Source organism: Diadema setosum, chromosome 16, assembly GCF_964275005.1.
Source record: "Diadema setosum chromosome 16, eeDiaSeto1, whole genome shotgun sequence".
In the NCBI taxonomy this organism is placed as follows: Eukaryota; Metazoa; Echinodermata; class Echinoidea; order Diadematoida; family Diadematidae; genus Diadema; species Diadema setosum.
Window position 1 is genome coordinate 35,371,228 of NC_092700.1, and position 25,196 is coordinate 35,396,423.

At 37.2% G+C, this 25,196-nt stretch overlaps 1 protein-coding gene across 1 annotated transcript in view; it reads right to left on the minus strand.

Annotated features, from left to right (window-relative positions):
• LOC140239851 (hyalin-like) overlaps window positions 1–15,661 on the minus strand; it is a 110,595-nt gene extending 94,934 nt beyond the window's left edge. Inside the window, exons 1-5 of the mRNA XM_072319673.1 lie at window positions 15,562–15,661; window positions 12,441–12,713; window positions 11,015–11,290; window positions 2,240–2,512; window positions 791–1,066 (exon numbers count right to left, since the gene is read on the minus strand). Of these exons, the coding sequence (XP_072175774.1) occupies window positions 791–1,066; window positions 2,240–2,512; window positions 11,015–11,290; window positions 12,441–12,713; window positions 15,562–15,661 (1,198 nt within the window). The remainder of the gene's footprint in view (window positions 1–790; window positions 1,067–2,239; window positions 2,513–11,014; window positions 11,291–12,440; window positions 12,714–15,561) is intronic.
• Between the last annotated feature and the right edge of the window lie 9,535 nt (window positions 15,662–25,196).

Below are 25,196 nucleotides of genomic sequence, written 5' to 3' on the forward strand. Positions count from 1 at the left end.
AGAGGAGATATCTTACGGCTGTCCCCTAACAATACTAATTGTGAGAATGAAGTTTAGCTTACACGATATATTGACAAAAAACTGACAACTGCCAATATTTCCAGCCGAATCAGAGACATTTGCCGTAACTACAGTGACGCCAAGATCGAATCTAGATCCTGGTGAAATCGGCGAGTATTCGATGGTTCCAGTAGAGTCGACATTATCGGTGAAATTAGCTGAAAAACTGACCACGTTTGTTGAGAATTCAAAGATGTCTTCGGGGCAGGTTACGTTAGGTGACTCCTTGTCTTTTTACGTCGTCATTGTTGGTTTGGAATAAGAAATAGAGAGATATCCGAGTAAAGAAAAGAATCATATGCAATCACATATATGTATGTTTTGAATATTGTTTACTAAAGTCAAGCTTTACATCATGTTGAAGTGAATGTGCTCGATACAAAATCACGCAAAAATAATCAGAGCAGCAAAATTTGGGTGAAATTGGGCAAGAGAGACATTTGTGTATTTTTTTGTTCTCTCGAAACTCTGATGATCAGAGTGACAGCGTTATAATATCACAATTATATGCCCCCTTTTTTTTTTTTTGGTATGTACATCATAAAACCATTTTGTATAGTAAACCTGAGTGTTTGCTAATCAATAAAACCTGCTTCCGAAATTCTGAAAGTTATATCAATACGTGTTGTGTGAATCTTTAAAATCACAGATATCAAACTTGAATGGATCTAATCGCATATTCATTGGAATGAAAGAATGAAAATTCAGCAACTGCCGAACTCATACGAACCTTCGACGAAGATGTATGACGTGCAGGTCTTATTCAAAACGTCATCTGATATAACAGTTGTCACAGTATGGACACCAAGGCCTACAGCACTGCCGGGAGGTTGCCCATCGATGCTCATAGTGACATAACGCCCGCCACCGACGTACAGGTAAGATATCCCACGTATTCTATCGACATCACCAGCATAGAACGTTTGCACAAAAGTGAATGTGTCCTGTCCAGTGTCAGTAGCAACTGTGTCGTTCAGATCTGGACATTCAACTGGGAGCTCAGTTACTGAAGAGCAGGACAAAGAGATTAGAGAAACGTCGTATCATTCAAAAGATAAGCAAACTTTTTTTTTTTGCTACGTGTTTATACAACTATATTTGAACGGAGGAATATGTTGCATCATGTTTTGAAGTGAAGGTCAAAGTCCTCAGGGTTGTTTTGTTTTGGTTTTTTTTTCATTGAGGTTTTTATGCTTCTGTGAACCTGCAGTTTGCCCAGAAAGCGATCGAATAATTCAGAACACACAACCAAGCTCTCAATCTCCAAAACGATTACTGGAGAAAGGCATACATGTTGATCATGGTTTCCAGATATATGAAGGTTTACGTCTCCAACTGTAGACAGTTCTTCCATGAAGTCTTTGAAGTTTTGTGTAAATATGCCTGTTAATACAAGCGGGATTACAAGGAAAGACAGCTACAGTATTCACCCAGTGTATCCAACACTGCAACGGAAAAGGCTACTTGGCAGACTCGGACTAGGAGGCCTAGGAGAAAATCCTAAACCCTAACCCTAAACCTAGCCCATGCAGTGGAAGCAGGTTGTTTGACCAAAGGCAGAGGCTTTTTTCAGCTTCTATTGCTAGCAAACGCTCGGACATTATCTATGCATCCTCATTTGAATATTATTTACTGAAAACCGTAACTTCTTGAAACAAAATGTTATTCTAATTCTGTTGATGTGTAGACAGTTTTGATCTTTCAAAACACTATTTGCCTATTGAAATTATTCATATGCCCGCCTCACTCTTTATACCATTAAGACTTTGAGGTTTTGTGTAAATCTGCCGGTTAATACAAGCGGGATTACAAGGAAAAACAGCAACGGTATTCATCCAGAGTGTATCCAACACTGTAACGGAGAAGGCTACTTGGCCGAAGAGAAAATCCCAAACATGTTGATAGCCCATGCAGTGGAAGCAGGTTGTTTGACCAAAGGCAGAGGGTTTTTGCAGCTTCTATTGGTAACAAACGCTCGGACATTATCTATGCTTCCTTATTTCAATATTATATACTGAAAACCGTAACTTCTTGAAACAAAATCTTATTATAATTCTGTTGATGTGTAGACCGTTTTGATCTATTGTAACATTATTTGCCTATTGAAATTATGTATTTACCGCCTCAATATTTACCATGAAATAATATCCAGGGGAAATTGAAGAGGAAGCGAACTTACATGAGTTAAAGACGTAAAAAACGCATGTTGCTTCGTTGCCGAAAGTGTCTCTTGCTGTAAGAGTAACTGCAGTGTATCCTGGAGAATAACGATGACCGGTAAATGAAGTTGGGGGATCGTAGCTTATTCCGTTGTTATCAGGGTTTTCATCATAGTAGGTGTATTGCCCTTCAGATGGGGGAGAATCTTGTGTTCGAACCAAGCCCCAAAAGATGTTTACATAACGTCCAGTCAATGTTGTGTTTGCGCATTCCACATCTGGAGGTGTAGTGTCTGTGGAGTAGCAAGTCGAGGTATGAATCTATACCCATGTCGATTTATACAGTATATATATTATATATATTATATTTTATATATATATATATATATATATATATACATAGTATGACATCTATTTTATTCACTGCACAACATTCACTTTCTTTCACTTGTGTGTGTGTGTGTTTTGTTATGAAAAATGTGCACATATTGACTAAAATATTACAAAATTATTCGAAGAACGATTACGGGTCAACTGTTTTTTGCCTAAGCACTTACACGTCCATGATGCAATGCAAGCAAGTTCAAAGGATGTTTTCTTCTTCTTCTTCTTCTTCTTCTTCTTCTTTTGTCTCTACGATGCCGATGAGAGTCATTCGTAATTTATTCTTTTTTATTTGTCTGCTGCCGACACCAGCACTTTCTCACTTCTAAGGTTTTATTTGAGGAGAGTGCCGACGAGGAATTTCCAAGTAAACTCTTTGCTTATGCTGCCAGGACCAATAATAATAACAACAACAATAAATTAAAAAAATCTTCTTTTATTTAACGATAATTGCTAGCCAAATTAGTTTTTAGCAATTTTTGGTTATCGTCTAGTGAGTCATCAATGCACAGTGTGAAACAAAGCATTACTATGTGAATACTCTGTGAAAACCACATCACAGTGTGAAATCATCTTCGTACTGTAAAATTCAAGCGTTTTCACCTAGTCAACTATGTGAACACACTGTGAACACATTGTTGGACACTGTGTTCTTTCCAGTAGGGATCATCATTGCGATATACGATAAGAGGTCAGAGATGATGGTGAAAGAGAAAATGATCTGCATGATCTGTAGGGGGCGTAGTAATGCGCGCAGCTGTTTATCAAGTATAAATTCACAGCAATATCAATAACGTGATCCGTCTATCAAGATATTTGTAATGAATCAGTAATACAAAAAGAAGCTATTTGTTCCTTCAAAAATTGACTGTTTTGAGGAGAACAATATTACAAACACAATTTAAGAACCGGGAATGCATCAATAAGATGTAAAAAGTCTTCATAAGTTTAAATTCATAGGTAATAGTTACAGAGATGGCATTTAAAAGATAGTTTCCTACGAATGCTTAAATTGTGAACCGAAAGAGAAAAAGTAAAAAAAAAAAAAAAACTCTTTCACCCTTCCCAGATGCCTTCTATCTAGAAATGAGTGAAAGCCAAGTGATATCGGCACGATGTTATTATCAAAGACCTAAACTCGCATCGTTCTTGTTATCCCCCCCCCCCTTTCCTATTTTACGTCATAAAACGTAACACCATGTACATGCTTGTAGTCAGCATTGAATGGCGCTGTTCATCCTGTCGGTCTCGTGGGCCTTCTTTGCCCAGTGTCAATCTCGTGGCCCTTCTTTGCCTTGTGACGGTCTCGTAAGTCCACTTGGCTTAGTGTCCGTCTCGTGGGCTGTTTGCCTAGTGTCGGACTCATGAACCTTCTTTTTTGCGTAGTATTGAACTATAATGGGGTTAACTTTCCTTGTGTCAAACTCTGAGCTGTATGACTCATGGACCTACCCTGCTGGAAAGAAAAAAGTCTCCAACAATGCGAGAACCACACTGTGAACACAGTGTGGAATCTCTTCACCTTGTGAAATTCGAGCGTTTTAACAGTGTGAGACAAAGTATGACGATAAAATACTCTCTGTGAAAACAACATCACCAAATCACAGTGTGAAATCATCTTCGCACTCTTAGGCCCGAATTTACAAAGGTGGTACAAATGAAACCATGGTTTAAACCATGGACAAAAACCATGGAACGCCAAGTGTCGCACGAAATATTTCGTTACGAAATTGGTCATTTCATCGACAAAATGACCGTTTCGTTAACGAAATTATCATTTCGTAGACGAAATGTTCATTTAGTTACAAAATGTTGTCATTTCGTTACAAAATAATCATTTCATCGACGAAATATTCCATGCGACACTTGGCGCTCCATGGTTTTTGTCCATGGTTTAAACCATGGTTTTATTTGTACCACCTTCGTGAATTCGGGCCTTATAGTCGAGTGTTTTCACATGGCCGAATATATGAACACACTGTGGTACACTGTCTTCTTTCAAGTAGGGTACTTCCAATGTCGTTCTCGTGGGCCATATGACTCGTGGACGTCGACCTCGTGGGATGACCCCCGTCTGCTCATTCAGCTTTTAGCCTTTTTCTTGAAAATCGATCATCTTTGGGACAAAATTTAATGCGTCAACCTTTGTTGCTTGCTGAGATGGAATGAGGAGCCGGTCGCTTGTTTATGACAAGAATTATGAGTAGTAAACATAGCTTCATGCTCTGGTGAATTTCAAACAGAATCTTCCCTGTGTTTGTGCTCCCTTCTATACCCGCACATAAATCACACACAGTATCACACACATGCTGCCAAACAGTAGACGTAGACACACAAACACCTGGGACAGCCCATCCCCATCCCACCAACACATCATACGTTCGTCCTAAGACTGTGCCATCTATTCAAGTGGGATGGAGGGGAGTACAGGGCGCCAAGTGTTGCATGGCCTATTTCGTTACGAAATCAGTCATTTCGTCTACGAAATGACCTTAGGCACTTGGCGCCCCATAGGGGAGGGGTTCGATACGTCTCCCCCTCTCCCAGTCAAACAATCTCCTAGAAAATGTTTCAGGTCCTCTGTAGACCTGCATTATGTGTGTGTAATCCTATCATCTCCTCTAGTATACCTGGACGAGTGTATGAAGATGTGTGTGTGTGTGTGTGTGTGTGTGTGTGGTATACAAATTCATTTGATTGCTGTTCTTTACAAATGAGCAAATGCCTTGTGCATAATTCGTAAACCTCGTGAGCGTTGTGTCGGGTTTGTGTGTGTGTGTGTGTGTGTGCTTTCATGGAAGCAAAAAACAGGATAAGTAGAAAGGCAATAGGGGGAAAAAATGATTACCTTGTACTATGATGACAGATCTACAGGTCTTTTCGAGGATTGTGTCACTGATAACAAGAATGAGCTCATGAGTCCCAATGGGTATGACGTTGTCTGACGTCACGTTGGTGGAAACGTGGATGGTAACTTCGTCATAGAACTGGTAAGAAGGAGGGCTCCGCGTCAGATTTGTTGCAGTCAGATTAGGATACGTGTAAGTCGTCTCGCCTTCGTCTATTTCGTGCACTTCATCCCCAGGGCAGATCACAGGCAACACTGATACTATCAAATTAAACACGGAGAAAACAAAAAGTAAACAGTGATTAAGAAGTGTCTGTGTTTCTTTTTTCGCTTGTGCACGTTATTTTGATGATGTAGACTTATATCATTTCAGAAATTCTCCGCCTAATTGGTAACTTAATAACGACATGCACACATTTAGAAATAGAATACTTATAGTAATACGGTTACGTGGTAATAGACAAAACATTCTATTGCTCAGGCTATCTATCAAGAATAATGCTTACTGCTACATTTAAAAAGCGAAAAATGCCCTTTATCCATCTTACAAGCGTGGCAGTCCATCATTAAGGCAGAGATATCTATGTGAAAGAGACACATCAGCTTGGTAGAGGAGATATCTTACAGCCGTACCCTAACAATACTAATTGTGTGATAATGAAGTTTAGCTTACATGAAATATTGACAGAAAACTGACAACTGCCAACATTTCCTGCTGTATCAGAGACATTTGCCGTAACTTCAGTGACGCCAAGATCGAATCTAGATCCTGGTGAAATCGGCGAGTATACGATGGTTCCAGTAGTGTCGACATTATCGGTGAAATTAGCTGCAAAACTGACCACGTTTGTTGAGAATTCAAAGATGTCTTCGGGACAGGTTACGTTAGGTGACTCCTTGTCTTTTTACGTGGTCATATTTGGTTTGGAATAAGAAATAGAAAGATATCCGAGTAAAGTAAAAAATCATATGCAATCACATACATGTTTTGAATTGTTTACTGAAGTCAAGCTTTACATGCTTCACATCATGTTGAAGTGAATGTGCACGGTACAAAATCACACAAAAATAATCAGAGCAGTAACATTAGGGTGAAATTGGGCAAGAGGGACATTTGTGTATTTCTTTCTGATCAGAGTGACAGCGTTATAATCTCATAATTATATGTTTGTTTGGTTTTTGGGGGTATGTACATCATAAAACCATTTTGTATAGTAAACCTGAGTGTTTGCTAATCAATAAAACCTGCTCCCGAAACCCTGAAAGTTATATCAATACGTGTTGTTTGAAGCTGTAAAGTTATATATCAATTTTGAATGAATCCAATTGCATATTCATTGGATTGAAAGAATAAACATTCAGCAACTGCCGAACCACGTACCTTCGACGAGGATGTATGACGTGCAGGTCTTATTCAAAACGTCATCTGATATAACAGTTGTCACAGTATGGACACCAAGGCCTACAGCACTACCGGGAGGTTGACCATCGATGCTCACAGTGACATAACGCCCGCCACCGACGTACAGGTAAGATATCCCACTTATTCTATCGACATCATTAGCATAGAACGTTTGCACAAAAGTGAATGTGTCCTGTCCAGTGTCAGTAGCAACTGTGTCATTCAGATCTGGACATTCAACTGGGAGCTCAGTTACTGAAGAGCAGGACAAAGAGATTAGAGAAACGTCGTATCATTGAAAAGATAAGCAAACTTTCTTTTTTGCTATACGTGTTTATACAACTATATTTGAACGGAGGAATATGTTGTATCATGTTTTGAAGTGAAGGTCAAAGTCCTCAGGGTTTTTTTTTTTTTCATTGAGTTTTTAATGCTTCTGTTAACCTGCAGTTTGCCCAGAAAGCGATCGAATAATTCAGAACACACAACCAAGCTCTCAATCTCCAAAGCGATTACTGGAGAAAGGCATACATGTTGATCATGGTTTCCAGATATATGAAGGTTTACGTCTCCAACTGTATACAGTTCTTCCATGAAGTCTTTGAAGTTTTGTGTAAATATGCCTGTTAATACAAGTGGGAATACAAGGAAAGACAGCTACAGTATTCACCCAGTGTATCCAACACTGCAACGGAAAAGACTACTTGGCAGACTCGGACTAGGAGGCCTACGAGAAAATCCAAAACCCTAACCCTAGCCCATGCAGTGGAAGCAGGTTGTTTGACCAAAGGCAGAGGGTTTTTTCAGCTTCTATTGCTAGCAAACGCTCGGACATTATCTATGCATCCTCATTTGAATATTATATACTGAAAACCGTAACTTCTTGAAACAAAATCTTGTTCTAATTCTGTTGATGTATAGACAGTTTTGATGTTTCAAAACATTATTTGCCTATTGAAATTATTTATATGCCCGCCTCACTCTTTACCATTGAGACTTTGAGGTTTTGTGTAAATCTGCCAGTTAATACAAGCGGGATTACAAGGAAAAACAGCTACGGTATTCATCCAGAGTGTATCCAACACTGTAACAGAGAAGGCTACTTGGCCGACTTGGCCGAAGAAAAAATCCCAAACATGCTGATAGCCCATGCAGTGGAAGCAGGTTGTTTGACGAAAGGCAGAGGGGTTTTTCAGCTTCTATTGCTAAAAAAATGCCCTTTATCCATCTTACAAGCGTGGCAGTCCATCATTAAGGCAGAGATATCTATGTGAAAGAGACACATCAGCTTGGTAGAGGAGATATCTTACAGCCGTACCCTAACAATACTAATTGTGTGATAATGAAGTTTAGCTTACATGAAATATTGACAGAAAACTGACAACTGCCAACATTTCCTGCTGTATCAGAGACATTTGCCGTAACTTCAGTGACGCCAAGATCGAATCTAGATCCTGGTGAAATCGGCGAGTATACGATGGTTCCAGTAGTGTCGACATTATCGGTGAAATTAGCTGCAAAACTGACCACGTTTGTTGAGAATTCAAAGATGTCTTCGGGACAGGTTACGTTAGGTGACTCCTTGTCTTTTTACGTGGTCATATTTGGTTTGGAATAAGAAATAGAAAGATATCCGAGTAAAGTAAAAAAATCATATGCAATCACATACATGTTTTGAATTGTTTACTGAAGTCAAGCTTTACATGCTTCACATCATGTTGAAGTGAATGTGCACGGTACAAAATCACACAAAAATAATCAGAGCAGTAACATTAGGGTGAAATTGGGCAAGAGGGACATTTGTGTATTTTTTTTCTGATCAGAGTGACAGCGTTATAATCTCATAATTATATGTTTGTTTGGTTTTTGGGGGTATGTACATCATAAAACCATTTTGTATAGTAAACCTGAGTGTTTGCTAATCAATAAAACCTGCTCCCGAAACCCTGAAAGTTATATCAATACGTGTTGTTTGAAGCTGTAAAGTTATATATCAATTTTGAATGAATCCAATTGCATATTCATTGGATTGAAAGAATAAACATTCAGCAACTGCCGAACCACGTACCTTCGACGAGGATGTATGACGTGCAGGTCTTATTCAAAACGTCATCTGCTATAACAGTTGTCACAGTATGGACACCAAGGCCTACAGCACTACCGGGAGGTTGACCATCGATGCTCACAGTGACATAACGCCCGCCACCGACGTACAGGTAAGATATCCCACTTATTTTATCGACATCATTAGCATAGAACGTTTGCACAAAAGTGAATGTGTCCTGTCCAGTGTCAGTAGCAACTGTGTCATTCAGATCTGGACATTCAACTGGGAGCTCAGTTACTGAAGAGCAGGACAAAGAGATTAGAGAAACGTCGTATCATTGAAAAGATAAGCAAACTTTCTTTTTTGCTATACGTGTTTATACAACTATATTTGAACGGAGGAATATGTTGTATCATGTTTTGAAGTGAAGGTCAAAATCCTCAGGGTTTTTTTTTTTTTCATTGAGTTTTTAATGCTTCTGTTAAACTGCAGTTTGCCCAGAAAGCGATCGAATAATTCAGAACACACAACCAAGCTCTCAATCTCCAAAACGATTACTGGAGAAAGGCATACATGTTGATCATGGTTTCCAGATATATGAAGGTTTACGTCTCCAACTGTATACAGTTCTTCCATGAAGTCTTTGAAGTTTTGTGTAAATATGCCTGTTAATACAAGTGGGAATACAAGGAAAGACAGCTACAGTATTCACCCAGTGTATCCAACACTGCAACGGAAAAAACTACTTGGCAGACTCGGACTAGGAGGCCTACGAGAAAATCCTAAACCCTAACCCTACCCCATGCAGTGGAAGCAGGTTGTTTGACCAAAGGCAGAGGGTTTTTTTTCAGCTTCTATTGCTAGCAAACGCTCGGACATTATCTATGCATCCTCATTTGAATATTATATACTGAAAACCGTAACTTCTTGAAACAAAATCTTATTCTAATTCTGTTGATGTATAGACAGTTTTGATCTTTCAAAACATTATTTGCCTATTGAAATTATTTATATGCCCGCCTCACTCTTTACCATTGAGACTTTGAGGTTTTGCGTAAATCTGCCAGTTAATACAAGCGGAATTACAAGGAAAAACAGCTACGGTATTCGTCCAGAGTGTATCCAACACTGTAACAGAGAAGGCTACTTGGCCGACTTGGCCGAAGAGAAAATCCCAAACATGCTGATAGCCCATGCAGTGGAAGCAGGTTGTTTGACGAAAGGCAGAGGGGTTTTCAGCTTCTATTGCTAAAAAAAAAATGCCCTTTATCCATCTTACAAGCGTGGCAGTCCATCATTAAGGCAGAGATATCTATGTGAAAGAGACACATCAGCTTGGTAGAGGAGATATCTTACAGCCGTACCCTAACAATACTAATTGTGTGATAATGAAGTTTAGCTTACATGAAATATTGACAGAAAACTGACAACTGCCAACATTTCCTGCTGTATCAGAGACATTTGCCGTAACTTCAGTGACGCCAAGATCGAATCTAGATCCTGGTGAAATCGGCGAGTATACGATGGTTCCAGTAGTGTCGACATTATCGGTGAAATTAGCTGCAAAACTGACCACGTTTGTTGAGAATTCAAAGATGTCTTCGGGACAGGTTACGTTAGGTGACTCCTTGTCTTTTTACGTGGTCATATTTGGTTTGGAATAAGAAATAGAAAGATATCCGAGTAAAGTAAAAAAATCATATGCAATCACATACATGTTTTGAATTGTTTACTGAAGTCAAGCTTTACATGCTTCACATCATGTTGAAGTGAATGTGCACGGTACAAAATCACACAAAAATAATCAGAGCAGTAACATTAGGGTGAAATTGGGCAAGAGGGACATTTGTGTATTTTTTTTCTGATCAGAGTGACAGCGTTATAATCTCATAATTATATGTTTGTTTGGTTTTTGGGGGTATGTACATCATAAAACCATTTTGTATAGTAAACCTGAGTGTTTGCTAATCAATAAAACCTGCTCCCGAAACCCTGAAAGTTATATCAATACGTGTTGTTTGAAGCTGTAAAGTTATATATCAATTTTGAATGAATCCAATTGCATATTCATTGGATTGAAAGAATAAACATTCAGCAACTGCCGAACCACGTACCTTCGACGAGGATGTATGACGTGCAGGTCTTATTCAAAACGTCATCTGATATAACAGTTGTCACAGTATGGACACCAAGGCCTACAGCACTACCGGGAGGTTGACCATCGATGCTCACAGTGACATAACGCCCGCCACCGACGTACAGGTAAGATATCCCACTTATTCTATCGACATCATTAGCATAGAACGTTTGCACAAAAGTGAATGTGTCCTGTCCAGTGTCAGTAGCAACTGTGTCATTCAGATCTGGACATTCAACTGGGAGCTCAGTTACTGAAGAGCAGGACAAAGAGATTAGAGAAACGTCGTATCATTGAAAAGATAAGCAAACTTTCTTTTTTGCTATACGTGTTTATACAACTATATTTGAACGGAGGAATATGTTGTATCATGTTTTGAAGTGAAGGTCAAGTCCTCAGGGTTTTTGTTTTTTCATTGAGTTTTTAATGCTTCTGTTAACCTGCAGTTTGCCCAGAAAGCGATCGAATAATTCAGAACACACAATCAAGCTCTCAATTTCCAGAAAGGCATACATGTTGATCATGGTTTCCAGATATATGAAGGTTTACTTCTCCAACTGTATACAGTTCTTCCATGAAGTCTTTGAAGTTTTGTGTAAATATGCCTGTTAATACAAGAGGGATTACAAGGAAAGACAGCTACAGTATTCACCCAGTGTATCCAACACTGCAACGGAAAAGGCTACGTGGCAGACTCGGACTAGGAGGCCTACGAGAAAATCCAAAACCCTAACCCTAGCCCATGCAGTGGAAGCAGGTTGTTTGACCAAAGGCAGAGGGTTTTTTCAGCTTCTATTGCTAGCAAACGCTCGGACATTATCTATGCATCCTCATTTGAATATTATATACTGAAAACCGTAACTTCTTGAAACAAAATCTTATTATAATTCTGTTGATGTGTAGACCGTTTTGATCTATTGTAACATTATTTGCCTATTGAAATTATTTATATGCCCGCCTCACTCTTTACCATTGAGACTTTGAGGTTTTGTGTAAATCTGCCAGTTAATACAAGCGGGATTACAAGGAAAAACAGCTACGGTATTCATCCAGAGTGTATCCAACACTGTAACGGAGAAGGCTACTTGGCCGACTTGGCCGAAGACAAAATCCCAAACATGCTGATAGCCCATGCAGTGGAAGCAGGTTGTTTGACCAAAGGCAGAGGGGTTTTTCAGCTTCTATTGCTAACAAACGCTCGGACATTATCTATGCATCCTTATTTCAATATTATATACTGAAAACCGTAACTTCTTGAAACAAAATCTTATTATAATTCTGTTGATGTGTAGACCGTTTTGATCTATCGTAACATTATTTGCCTATTGAAATTATGTATATACCCGCCTCAATATTTACCATAAAATAATATCCAGGGGAAATTGAAGAGGAAGCCAACTTACATGAGTTAAAGACGTAAAAAACGCATGTTGCTTCGTTGCCGAAAGTGTCTCTTGCTGTAAGAGTAACTGCAGTGTATCCTGGAGAATAACGATGACCGGTTAATGAAGTTGGGGGATCGTAGCTTATTCCGTTGTTATCAGGGTTTTCATCATAGTAGGTGTATTGCCCTTCAGATGGGGGAGAATCTTGTGTTCGCACCAAGCCCCAAAAGACGTTTGGCCAAGATGCAGTCAACGTTGTGTTTGCGCATTCCACATCAGGAGGTGTAGTGTCTGTGGAGTAGCAAGTCGAGGTATGAATCTATACCCATGTCGATTTATACAGTATAAATATCATATATATTATATATATATATATATATATATATATATATGTATATATATATATATATATATATATATACATAGTATGACATCTATTTTATTCACTGCACAACATTCACTTTCTTTCACTTGTGTGTGTGTGTGTTTTGTTATGAAAAATGTGCACATATTGACTGAAATATTACAAAATTATTCGAAGAACGATTACGGGTCAACTGGTTTTTGCCTAAGCGCTTACACGTTCATGATGCAATGCAAGCAAGTTCAAAGGATGTTTTCTTCTTCTTCTTCTTCTTCTTCTTCTTCTTCTTTTGTCTCTACGATGCCGATGAGAGTCATTCGTAATTTATTCTTTTTTATTTGTCTGCTGCCGACACCAGCACTTTCTCACTTTTAAGGTTTTATTTGAGGAGAGTGCCGACGAGGAATTTCCAAGTAAACTCTTTGCTTATGCTGCCAGGACCAATAATAATAACAACAACAATAAATTCTTTAAAAAAATCTTCTTTTATTTAACGATAATTGCTAGCCAAATTAGTTTTTAGCATTTTTTTTATCGTCTTGTGAGTCATCAATGCACAGTGTGAAACAAAACATTACTATGTGAACACTCTGTGAAAACCCCACCACAGTGTGAAATCATCTTCGTACTGTAAAATTCAAGCGTTTTCACATAGTCAACTATGTGAACACACTGAGAACACACTGTTGGACACTGTGTTCTTTCCAGTAGGGATCATCATTGCGATATATGATAAGAGGTCAGAGATGATGGTGAAAGAGACAAAAACTACTTGACTAAAATGGTTACACATGGCAGGCACGAAAAGAATATGTATATATAATTTACAGTTATACACTGTTGCAAACTTGGCAAATCTCCTAAATACAAGCATATCCCAGGCATGAGTTTTTTTTTAACAAACTACTATAGAAGTCGGTACCCTACCGAGTCAGCTTGTAATTGTGCCTGACTGACGTTGTGTACTTAAGGACAAAGCACCCTGATATGGCTTGTTGATAATCTTTGCTGAAAGTTATATCAATTATATGAGACAAAAATGACTTCATGCCCCGGTAGATATCAGAAGAGTGTCTGACGACCTATTTGTCCTTGTTTGCGTGCTCCTTACAGCACGCAATCATACACACCAAAGACGCTTTCTACGTTAACCACAGACGCTTAACTTTGAGGGAGTGTAAACCGAACTGTTTTTCTTTTAGATCATGTTGTTGCCAATTTTTTACCTCCACGAAATAATCCTTATTACTTTAAAATATCGTTCTTCAAAATAATCCCCTTAATTGAAAAAAAAAAATCTACGACTATATGGGAATGAATGATGTTTGTTCCTAGGTGTACTGAGTTTGTATCTAGCTCTCTTTTGTATCGTCATGTAGGGCAACCATTTTGTTTCCATTTTTATCACGCGCCTTCCTCCAAAGAGATTTTTCTCCTCCCCAGTCACTGGGGAAAATCTCTTTGCGAGCCTTCCTATCTTCTTAACTCTACTATCTTTGCGCTTAACTGAAAAGACAGGAAAGTGCGCGGTAATCATGAATGGATTATCAGATTAATGAAGGAACACCTAATGACACTATTCTACAAAAAAAATATTTTCCAGAAAAAAACTGCTAAAAACCCAGTTTCCTTTTCATTTTATGATCCCAAACTTTAGTATAATGTAGAAGAAGACTTGCTCTTTCAGAAAATATATAAAAAAAAAGTCAGGATTAGCTAGGTTGACCTATTTCATCTATTTTCAGCTCTCACACAAAATCAGTGCGTGCGATTTTTTGTTCGTTTTGTGATGCACGGTCTAATATGCGCCTTTTTTACAGGCTGTGCCTTCGTTACAATTACTTTAAAACTAATTCATAGCTTATTTGTCTTCTCACTCTCCCCTCCATTTCTCTTTCTTCTCGTTCTCGTCTCCATAATTCCTTCATGCTTTGTTCACATGTCGTACGAATATATTTCCGTATGTCTTTGCGGGTTTTTTTTTCTCATTTTCTGTTTATTTCTTAATGTGTTTTTTTTCTGAACTAGGCCTATATGTTACTCGTATTTCTTTTATTGTTAATTTGTTTAGGTACTTTGTCAACATTTTTGTGTCCCTCTCACTCTTCCCTCTTCACCTCCATTTCTCTTCCCTCTCCTTCTCTCTCTCTCTCTCGTCATATTTCCCTTTCTTTGTTTTTTTTTCACCATATATCGTGTATATATTGTATATTTCTGTATATTTTTCTTCTTTTTTCTTTCCATCAATCGTATTTCATTCTTATTTATTTTGTTATAGTTGTTTTGTACACTTATTCAAAGTTATTTGCAATTCTGTATTATTGAATTAATAATGTGATATGTGTTTGTACATTGGACTCTGATACCCAGAGTATGGGTTGTTTAGTGGAATAAACTTTCAACCTTCAAACTTTCAACTTTCAACTTTTATGTACAAAACAAATGGACAGCGCGCGGTCCTCAAGCGCATTACGCACATCACTGAGACGCGCTGTCTCTTGATCGCAAGACTTGAGACTTGAGACGGTTGGACGTGTATTTGTTGAGCTCCGGAAGATTGGACTTTATTTTCGCTATTGGCGTCTGGTCGTGGATATTTGCACTTCATTTTGAAAAGCACAGCGAGGTAAATTCGATTAGTTCATAATTTTGTAGATTGCGTTATTCTGTTGGAACGTTTACAGCGAATTTGGTCAATTATTTGGCGTTTAATACGTACTCAAAAATTTCGATTTTGTTTGCCTATTTGCGCAACTCTGCATCATTGGTGCTCACAACGCATTGACCCGACCTTGGCAACTACGCCGTCTCCATAGCGACAGGAGACTAACAGCATCCTTCTACAACGCGCATCCTTTCCCGTTGCCACGCGCATCTTGCGCTATCAAGATCTGAATTGTGACGTGACAATGGCTTCTGGTAGTCGATTCGACGTATTGGACGATGAGGTTGCCGTGAAAAAGACTCCATCATGCAACCTGAAAGATGCCGTATCTTACGCTGTGGCAGCTGCAACAAGTGGTAAAGAGTCGGTGAAAGATGAGAGTAAAGGATCAGCTGATGGTGCCATGATGGCTGAAATGGTGAGCAAGGTCCTCGTCGCGATCCAGCCCGTCATTATCCAGGCGGTAACTGAAGCGGTGAGAGTAGCTATGGAAGCGGCTATGGAACGCATGAAAGCAGCAATGCCGGCGCCCTCACCACCAAACGGCTCGAGTCACTCCGTTGCACTTGATGGTTTGGACCGACTTGAGCAGTATGGGCGACGGGAGAATATCCGCATCTTCTGCCTCGAGGAGTCAGCGAGGGAAGACACAACGGAGAAGGTGATACAGCTTGCGGCTGACATTGGTGTCACTGTCAACAGGAGTGACATCAGTGTAAGCCATCGATTGCCCAAGTCTCGCAGGAGCAAGGGGCCCCGACCGGTCATCGCGAAGTTCGTCAGAAGGGAGACAAAACAGGAGATTATGAGAAAGAAGAAGGAATTAAGAAAGAAGGAGACACGGAAGGCCGTTTACGTGGAGGAGGATCTAACTCCTCTGCGCAGTCGCATCTTACGCGCTGTGAAAGGAGACCCGGGCGTGAAGACTGCGTGGACGATCGATGGCAGAATCCATGCGTTGTTCAGCCACCACGGTAAAGAAGAGAAAGTGACCATCGACACTCCTGACCAGTTGAGCAAGCTGGGATGGAAGCCTGATAAGATCAAGGACGTCATCGGCTACTAGGAATGCGGAGGTGACATTGTGGAGCAAAAACGTAGGTTCAATTCACTAACTAATCAATTTTGTAGGACCCAACTAAATATTTTGAGCATAAATGTGTGCGGGCTGCATTCGAAACTTGAACTTGGTATTTTACCAGAATGTATTAAAGATTTTGACATTGCTTGTTTTAGTGAAACTAAAACGGACTGTGTTGATGAAGAGTTAATTCCATGTGGATATAAAGTGTATAGCAAAGAGAATAATGATAGGAAACTACGGCATGGGGGAATCCATGGATTGTGTATTGTTGCGAAGGAAAATTACGACGTACAAATATTAACTGATTCAAACTCAAAATATGTTTTATGGGCCAAAGTAGTGATTTCTTCTAAAGTGTCTCTTATTTTAGGAGCAGTTTACATACCCCATGAAAAATCGAAGTATGGTTGGGGCACCACCTATCGACAGGGCACCTTCCCATCGACACCCTGCGTATCATGGCTGTTTGCGTATAGAACGAAAAAGTACGCGCGAGATTAAGTGTCATTAGCTATAAAAACAATAAAAACGAAGAAACGAAAATCAAACTCAAACAAACCAAGCTAAAAATTACACATCCGATCAGTAACGACGCATGGCTGTGAAATTCACGTGTATTACCTATGGCCTGTGAAATTCACGTGTATACCTATGCTGTGAAATTCACGTGTATACCTATGGAGGAGAGGGGGTGTCGATCGCAAGGTTCCCTTTTTAGCTGCGCGAAGAAAACGGAACGCACGCACTAAAATTGCGCTATTTTAAAACGGAGATTCATAATCAACGAGACGGTCACGACATTCAAAACTGCAGTATTTATGGCATATTTGAGGTAAGAATTAGGCGGATTTGTATTATATTTTTAGAATAAACAAGCTACAGATCCTTAGGGTGTCGATACGTGGTACCCCCAACCCTACTATGAATCGGATATGTTTGAAGATGTTGCATCCTCTATTGTTGATATCAAGGGTAAATTTGAGCATCCTGTGTGCTTAATTGGAGATTTTAATGCTAGAACTGGTAATTTGGATGATTTCGTACATGAAGGTTATGGCGGTATCAATACTGATTTTACGCAAAGTTCAGAAACTCCAACTGTTGGTACATTACCTGTTCGGCGGAATGTGGATTCTCAAGTCAATTTGAATGGAAGAAAGTTGTTAGAATTATGTAGAGCGTTCAATTTATCAATTTTAAATGGGCGCTTTGGAGACGAATCAGGTGTGTATACCTTTGATAATTCAAGTACTATAGATTATTGCTTGATATCTAGTGATTCGTTTGACACTGTAAAGAAGTTTGAAGTGGACTGTTTTGATGATACACTATCTGATAAGCATAAAGCACTACATGTTAACTTTGATTTTGATTTCGATGAAATTAATGATGAAACTACATGTACACATGGAGAGTGTAATGCAGTCCAAGGGTCGACAAAGTTTGTGTGGGATCAGGCAAAATGTTCTGATTTCAGAAGTGAAATTAACGAGAGCATCGTAATAGATGACATCTCCGCGAGAATGGACTCTGCTGAATTGAGTAATGTCAATCAAACCGTGATAGATGATTTGTTCGTTTCATTACAATCTATATACTTTACGGCAGCTTCAAACACAAATATGGTTAGAAGGTCTGTAACAAAGGCTAAGGGTAATTTAGCAAAATCTTCAGATAATAAACCATGGTTTGATGAAAATTGTAAGAAACTTAGGAAAATATTTATCAAATTGAAAAAGAAATGTAAACGTAATGGATTCAATCGTGATGTAATGGATGAGTTTGAAAATTTCAGAAGATTATACAAGAAAACCTTGAAGAAAGCACAATACACGTTCTTTAAGGACACTCATGAAAAATTACGTACGTTGAAGTCTGAAAATCCAAAGGAGTATTGGAATATACTAAATCCCTCCAGAAAAACGAAATCAGAGAAGTGTTCAATTGACATTGGAACTTTCCAGAAACATTTTAAGAGTTTAAATGATATTAATGATGGTATGCTGAGATCAACACCGACGAGTTTTGCAAATACTTGTAATACAGCACATATCCCTCTTACCATGCATATTGAACATGATTATAATGACCGAATATCTGAAGAAGAGGTGACTGCTCATATAAAGCAATTGAAGAATAATAAGGCACCTGGTTTTGATTTGATATTAAATGAATTTTTAAAAAACAGCAATGCGTCCCTAGTGAATGTAATAACCAAATTATTTAATTTAGTTTTAGATAGCGGAATAATTCCAACGGATTGGACGATTGGTATGATACGCCCTATCTACAAAAATAAAGGTTCTGTTAATGACCCTGATAATTATCGTGGCATATCGTTATTAAGTTGCATTGGCAAATTATTTACTTCAATAATTAATGATAGATTGACAGATTTTCTCGATGATAATCATGCCATTGGGGAAGAACAAGCAGGATTCAGAGAGACTTATTCAACTGTTGATCATATATTTGTGTTGCATTCAATTATTGACTTGTATTTATCACAGAGAAAAAGATTATATTGCGCGTTTATAGATTATAAGAAAGCTTTTGACTCTGTCGATAGAACATTGCTATGGAACAAAGTTGCTAGATGTAACATACAGGGAAAAGTTTTTGATGTAATCCGAAATATGTATAAAAATCTAAAGTCATGTGTTGTCAACAATTCAGAGCGTTCTGACTTTTTCAATTGTAATATTGGAGTGAGGCAAGGTGAAAATCTCTCTCCTTTGCTATTTGCATTGTATATAAATGATTTTCAAGATTATGTAAGTTCCGCATATAATGGTGTTGATTTTTTGCCTAATGATTTGTTGACCGTATTACATGATAAAGGAATAGATGTATTTTTAAGACTCTTCTCATTGATGTATGCTGATGATACTTTAATCCTAGCTACTAGTGAGAACGAATTGCAATCTGCACTCAATGCTGTAAGTGATTACTGCAAATTATGGTTACTACAAGTTAATGTCAGTAAAACAAAAGTAATGATTTTCTCAAGAGGAAAAGTTAGAAAATTCAAGCCCTTTATGTTTAATGAGAATGTTTTAGAGGTTGTAGATGAGTATACTTACCTTGGAGTGGTGTTTAATTATAAAAATTTTAAAAAGGCCCAAACTAAACAAGTTGATAAAGCGAAACGAGCAATGTATAGTCTAATGGTTAAGTCTCGAAAGATGCGGCTTCCAATAGATATCCAATTAGAATTGTTTGACCGGCTTGTTGTACCCATTCTTATTTATGGTAGTGAAGTTTGGGGATATGAGAATTTAGCACTCATAGAGAGTCTACATTATCAATACTGCAAACATTTACTGAGACTAACAAAAAATACTATGGATAGCATGGCTCTGGGAGAACTAGGAAGGCTTGAAATAGCCTGTACTGTTAAAGAAAGAATGCTTAATTTTTGGTTAAAGATTATTACAGGAAAAGAAAGAAAATATCCATCTATTGTATGTAATATCATATCACTTTTGCATAATTATAAGATATATTCATCACCATGGTTGTTGAAAGTTTATGATACACTAAATGAGTTAGGAATGTCTTTTGTTAGGAATAACTTTGAAAACGTAAGTTCTTCGTGGTTTAGGTGTTCGATAAAACTTAGATTAGGAGACGAATTTGTACAGAATTGGCAGTCTAAGATAAGTAACAGTTCATGTTGTACGAATTACAGAATCTATAAAACGAATTTATGTTTAGATCCATATTTGTTAAAAATCCCTTACATTTTCAGACAACTTCTTTCCAAATTTCGCTGCGCCAACCACAGATTGCCAATTGTAACGGGTAGGTATGCTGGTATTGAACATTGTGATCGATTGTGTAATTTATGTAATTCTAATAGACTAGGGGATGAATTTCACTATTTATTTGAGTGTCATACATTGAATAATGCCAGGAATAAATTCATTAAATCCTATTATAAAATAAGACCAAACACTTTAAAGATGTCTCAGTTATTTAATTCCCAAAATCGTAGTGAGTTGATAAATTTAGCTAAATTTTGTAAGGAAATAATGAAGCTCCATAAGAAATAATAATTATTAATATCATTATTTGTATTTTTTTTTCATGTAAATATAGCTTTTTACAATGTTTAGTTTTATATTATTGAAATTGCTTCTATCTGCGTTATTGTTGCCCTGCTTTTTTTTTAAACTGTTTTGTTTGTCTTCCTTCTCTCTTTCCTTCTCTCTCTCTCTCTCTCTCTCACTCTCTTTCTCTCTTCTGGGTCCTGCACCATTCTGTATATTTTGTATATTTTGTAAATATGCAATTTTCTGTATATATATGTAATTTACAATGTATTAATGTATTAATTAACTGATTTTATCTGTTACGGTGTTTATTTTTGATTTTCTTCAATACCCTGACGTTGGGTGACATGAGAAAATAAAAAAACCATTGTCATTGTCATTGTCATTGTCATTGTCATTGTCATTGTCATTGAAGTTTTTGTTGTTGTTGTTGTTGTTTATCAAGTGTCTGATCGTTTTTAGATCATGTTGTTGCCAAATTTGGACCTCCACGTAATAATCCTTATTACTTTAAAATCTCTTTCTTCAAAATAATCCCCTTAATCGAAAAAAAAAAAGAGCTACGACTCTAATTTTTAAATATTTTTAAGAAAATGAAAATAACACTACCTCTGGAAATGAATGATGTTTCTAGGTGTACCGAGTTTGTACTTAGCTCTCTTTCGTATCGTCATGTAGGGTAGCCATTTTGTTTTGTTTCAATTTTTATCACGCGCCTTCCTATCTTGTTAACTCTACTATCTTTGATACACACCCACACGTACAACACGCGCGTTTACACATACGTCACATCCAAACATAAACCGTCGAAATGTTTCCGTAAAGAGTGTGAACATAGTATTGGAAAGGACAACCATTCCAGCTTATCTGAAATTATTCTGATGAGAAAGAAGAAAATTTTGTAAGCACGATAGTAACGATTTAATGAAAATCTCATAAAATTTTAGGTAGTTATCAAATTTTGAAATCCTTGAGATCTGTACTAGTCAACTTAAATATGCAAATGAGTGAGTGGATGATTTCATTATCCTCCTAATATTTCTATTAGTTTGCACACAAAATCTTGAAATTTCCGATCATTCTTTAGTTGGTGGCAATGCTCGATTGTGCCTAGTTTTACTCTATAAGTTATATACCATGACTTATGCCAATTTATTCGGCCAGGAATGACGTTATGTTTTACACTTTTATCACAGCAGTAAAAAGTTTCCCTCAATTTTCCTTTTTCATGTACACGACAGATGGCAATTAATACGGGAGGTGACGAAATAATTTATGACATGGTTAGCTCACTCATTTGCATATTCATATCAACTGTACAAGAACTGTTTTGAAGAAATTAGCAAAACTTCAAAATGTCATAACTTATTTTTCATCCGATTTCACTTAAATTTTTACCATTGAACTCAGAAGACTTTACTTGTTTTTATAAGACTAACTTATATTTTGGACACATTGTTGGACTGCATTTTCCCTTCAAAAGTACCCACTTTGCTCCTCTTCGAAAACGCAGGATGAAATCAACGTGAAGTATCTGCAAGAATCGTCAGGATCAAAGGAGGCAGATAACTATGAAGAAGAAGATCAGCGAGCACCAAAGAAAGCTGTCCTTTGGGGCACAATTTTTGCTGAACCTTGTTCGTCCTTCACTAATAGCCATTTATCTATAGATGTGATTAGGATCACTCATTCTGGTCTTAAACTATATATAATATGAAGAGCTTGCTTCCAAATTGCTCTTAATCATTACTGGATTGAGCGCCTTTTTGTCGAAAGCTTTTCATATGTATATATATATATATATATATATATATATATATGAAGAGTTTGTTCGCAAAAACCGATAAGTCCATATTTGCCAAATGGAGATATTTGCGATCATAGGTCAAGAAAAATAAAGAGAATAATAAGAAAAATTTTGCTTCTTTTGACCATAACTTCAAAATAGTACATTTATATGTAGTGACCAATATATCATTTAAAAGGTATTATTGTGCACTTTATGACAGAGACCGTACTTCAAAATCTTCAAAAATGGACTTATCGGTTTTTGCAAACAAACTCTTCATATATATTTATTTATCTATTTATATCATCATAATAATAATTGCATAGTAGAGTAGAGGAGATAATAACAACTTATCAGAGATGACAACTTTCATGAGAGGTTCCCTGGTTCACAATTTGCCATGAGAGGAATATTTGGAAATTGTCAATCAAAAAAGTAAGATGGTACATTGATTATTCATCTACAGAAAGATAAATTTCATGGTTGTAATTTGTTTATTCATGCACTGATCAAATTTGTGAAACGATTTGAAAAAGGAATACCTCTCAATCGCAACAACCAAGCAGGGAGAGGGTGTGTTCCTATTATTTTTCCTGTGAATATGAAACTCTCTTACTCCTGTTGGCGAAGTGAAAAGTAAACATATGGGCATAATATACCGGTCTCTTCAGGGTTGCTTTCATTTCTTTCACTCACTCTCTCCTGCCAATGCCTTTCTGTCTCTGTCTGTCCGTCTATTTCTCTCTCTCTCTCTCTCTCACACACACACACACACACACTTGTACTCTTTCGCCCTGTATATACGTGCATGAAAGAATAACTAGTATCTGTCTCTATACATGAGGGTGTGTATGCATTCAGTCTGTATGCATAGATCGAACGTCTCTGAATAACGAATTTTTGTGTGTTTACGCCTATTAACATTAATCGACTTGTTTTTTTCCTGTTTCCAATTTGCTCCTCAATCATTCAGCTCAAAAACCCGGCTCCATTTTAACTCCATGTGCTGCACGATTCAAAATTTCGTGTTAAAGATTCGGTGCAGGTTCACCAAAGTTTTCAGTGTATTATAAGAAGAAGATTTTTCAAGGGAGTTGACATTAGGCAAATCTTGCCCCTTCTGACGAGAGCAAAAATTGCAATTGCATTATGGAAAAAACAAACACATAGAAAACATGATAATCGAAAATTTAGGATTTGGATAGACAGTTTTCAGCTACTAGTATATATTGTGTTGACTAAAAAAGTGATTGGTCAAATGCAGTCAGTGATTTCAAATGAAACCAACATATATCATTAATGAAAGGTAAGATATTGTATCACAAATAATCAATACTTTGTTATTAGGCTAAGAATATATTTGCTGACTTTATATTACCAGATTGTACCTTACTAGTCATAAAACATTATTGTGAGGGATCATGCATGAAATGAAAATTTACTTGCAAGTATATTTTGGTTGCGAAAAATAATAAATGCTTCTAGGAAATTAACATATTATCATACAAAATAATCAAAATATGTATCATCTATACTTTCTATGAACAACAGCTGATTGTAATTATACCTTATCTGCAAATAATTTTCGTGTATTTCAGCGAAGAACATTATTCAGAGTCAAATTATATATGCATATTATTTCTATCCATGAAAAGATTACCAGAAGACAGACGAACAGCGGGTTATGGCTTTAAGAAAAATTGAAAGAAAGAAAGAAAAGTATTACATGGACTTTTGAAAGCAAAGTAATATATATATATATAAATATATATATATATACCCATTCAATTTTACTATTACAATTAAAAGAGTTCGTTTAGCTTTAATACTTCACAAAAATTTGAATGCATTTGACATCTTTGCTGTTTGCCATAAATTTTGTTTTGAGAGTCTCAGGATAATTATTTCTTTTGATAAATCATAGACCTGACGCAAAAGAAGTTATGTAGTCTGTATTTATAATCACTGTCATATCCACCCATAATTCTCCTTAGCCTTGTATTGATATGCAATGCCGACGTGTCGTCAATATTTTAGTTTTTAGTTTTAATGAATGTGCTTATTTTTATTTCAAAAGAAACTGCAAACAAACAACTTATTTAGTAGTGTCAAAGGAAGATATGCAAGCCATCTAATTTGAAATTACAAACTGCATATATCTTTAGAGGGCTTTAAAGTGAAAATGATGAAATTACAAACTTTCAAATAATCATGAAGAACATATACACCATCACATAAGGAAAGGATATATCCTTTAATCAGTTAATACCTCGTTCTTTCATGTTACGTACCATTTTCTTATATTATATATCCACACGTTTATACGCTTAAAAAAAGCTTTTATGCTTACATGTCTATACATTCATATAGCAATAATAATGGCATGCATGGTTTAGACTTTTTTTGTTTATATTCTATTATCCGGTCAGTAATAGATGAACCCATTCATTCAACCTTACTATTTGCTTTCTGCGTGGAATCGACACAGCACTGACACGACGGACGAAGTGATGACGAAAGCCGATATTCTCCGTGCCAAGCATGCATGCATGCATGCATGTAGTCATCGGGGCACTTTTCTGCTCACCGCGACAGGGAATTGTTCGCCAAATGTAGTCGCCAGCCATGTGCTTCACCTTTTCCAAACTTTGCCCAGGAAATAGACTTTGAGCACTCGAGTTACGATGGCGTAATTTTCCAAAGCATATCATCATAGCGTGTTTTAGTCACCGTTCTGGAATGTTTGGGTGTTTACTCTAGATAATGCAGACATTCCTTTCCAATATAATGAGTAATATTATGAATTATTTGAATTTA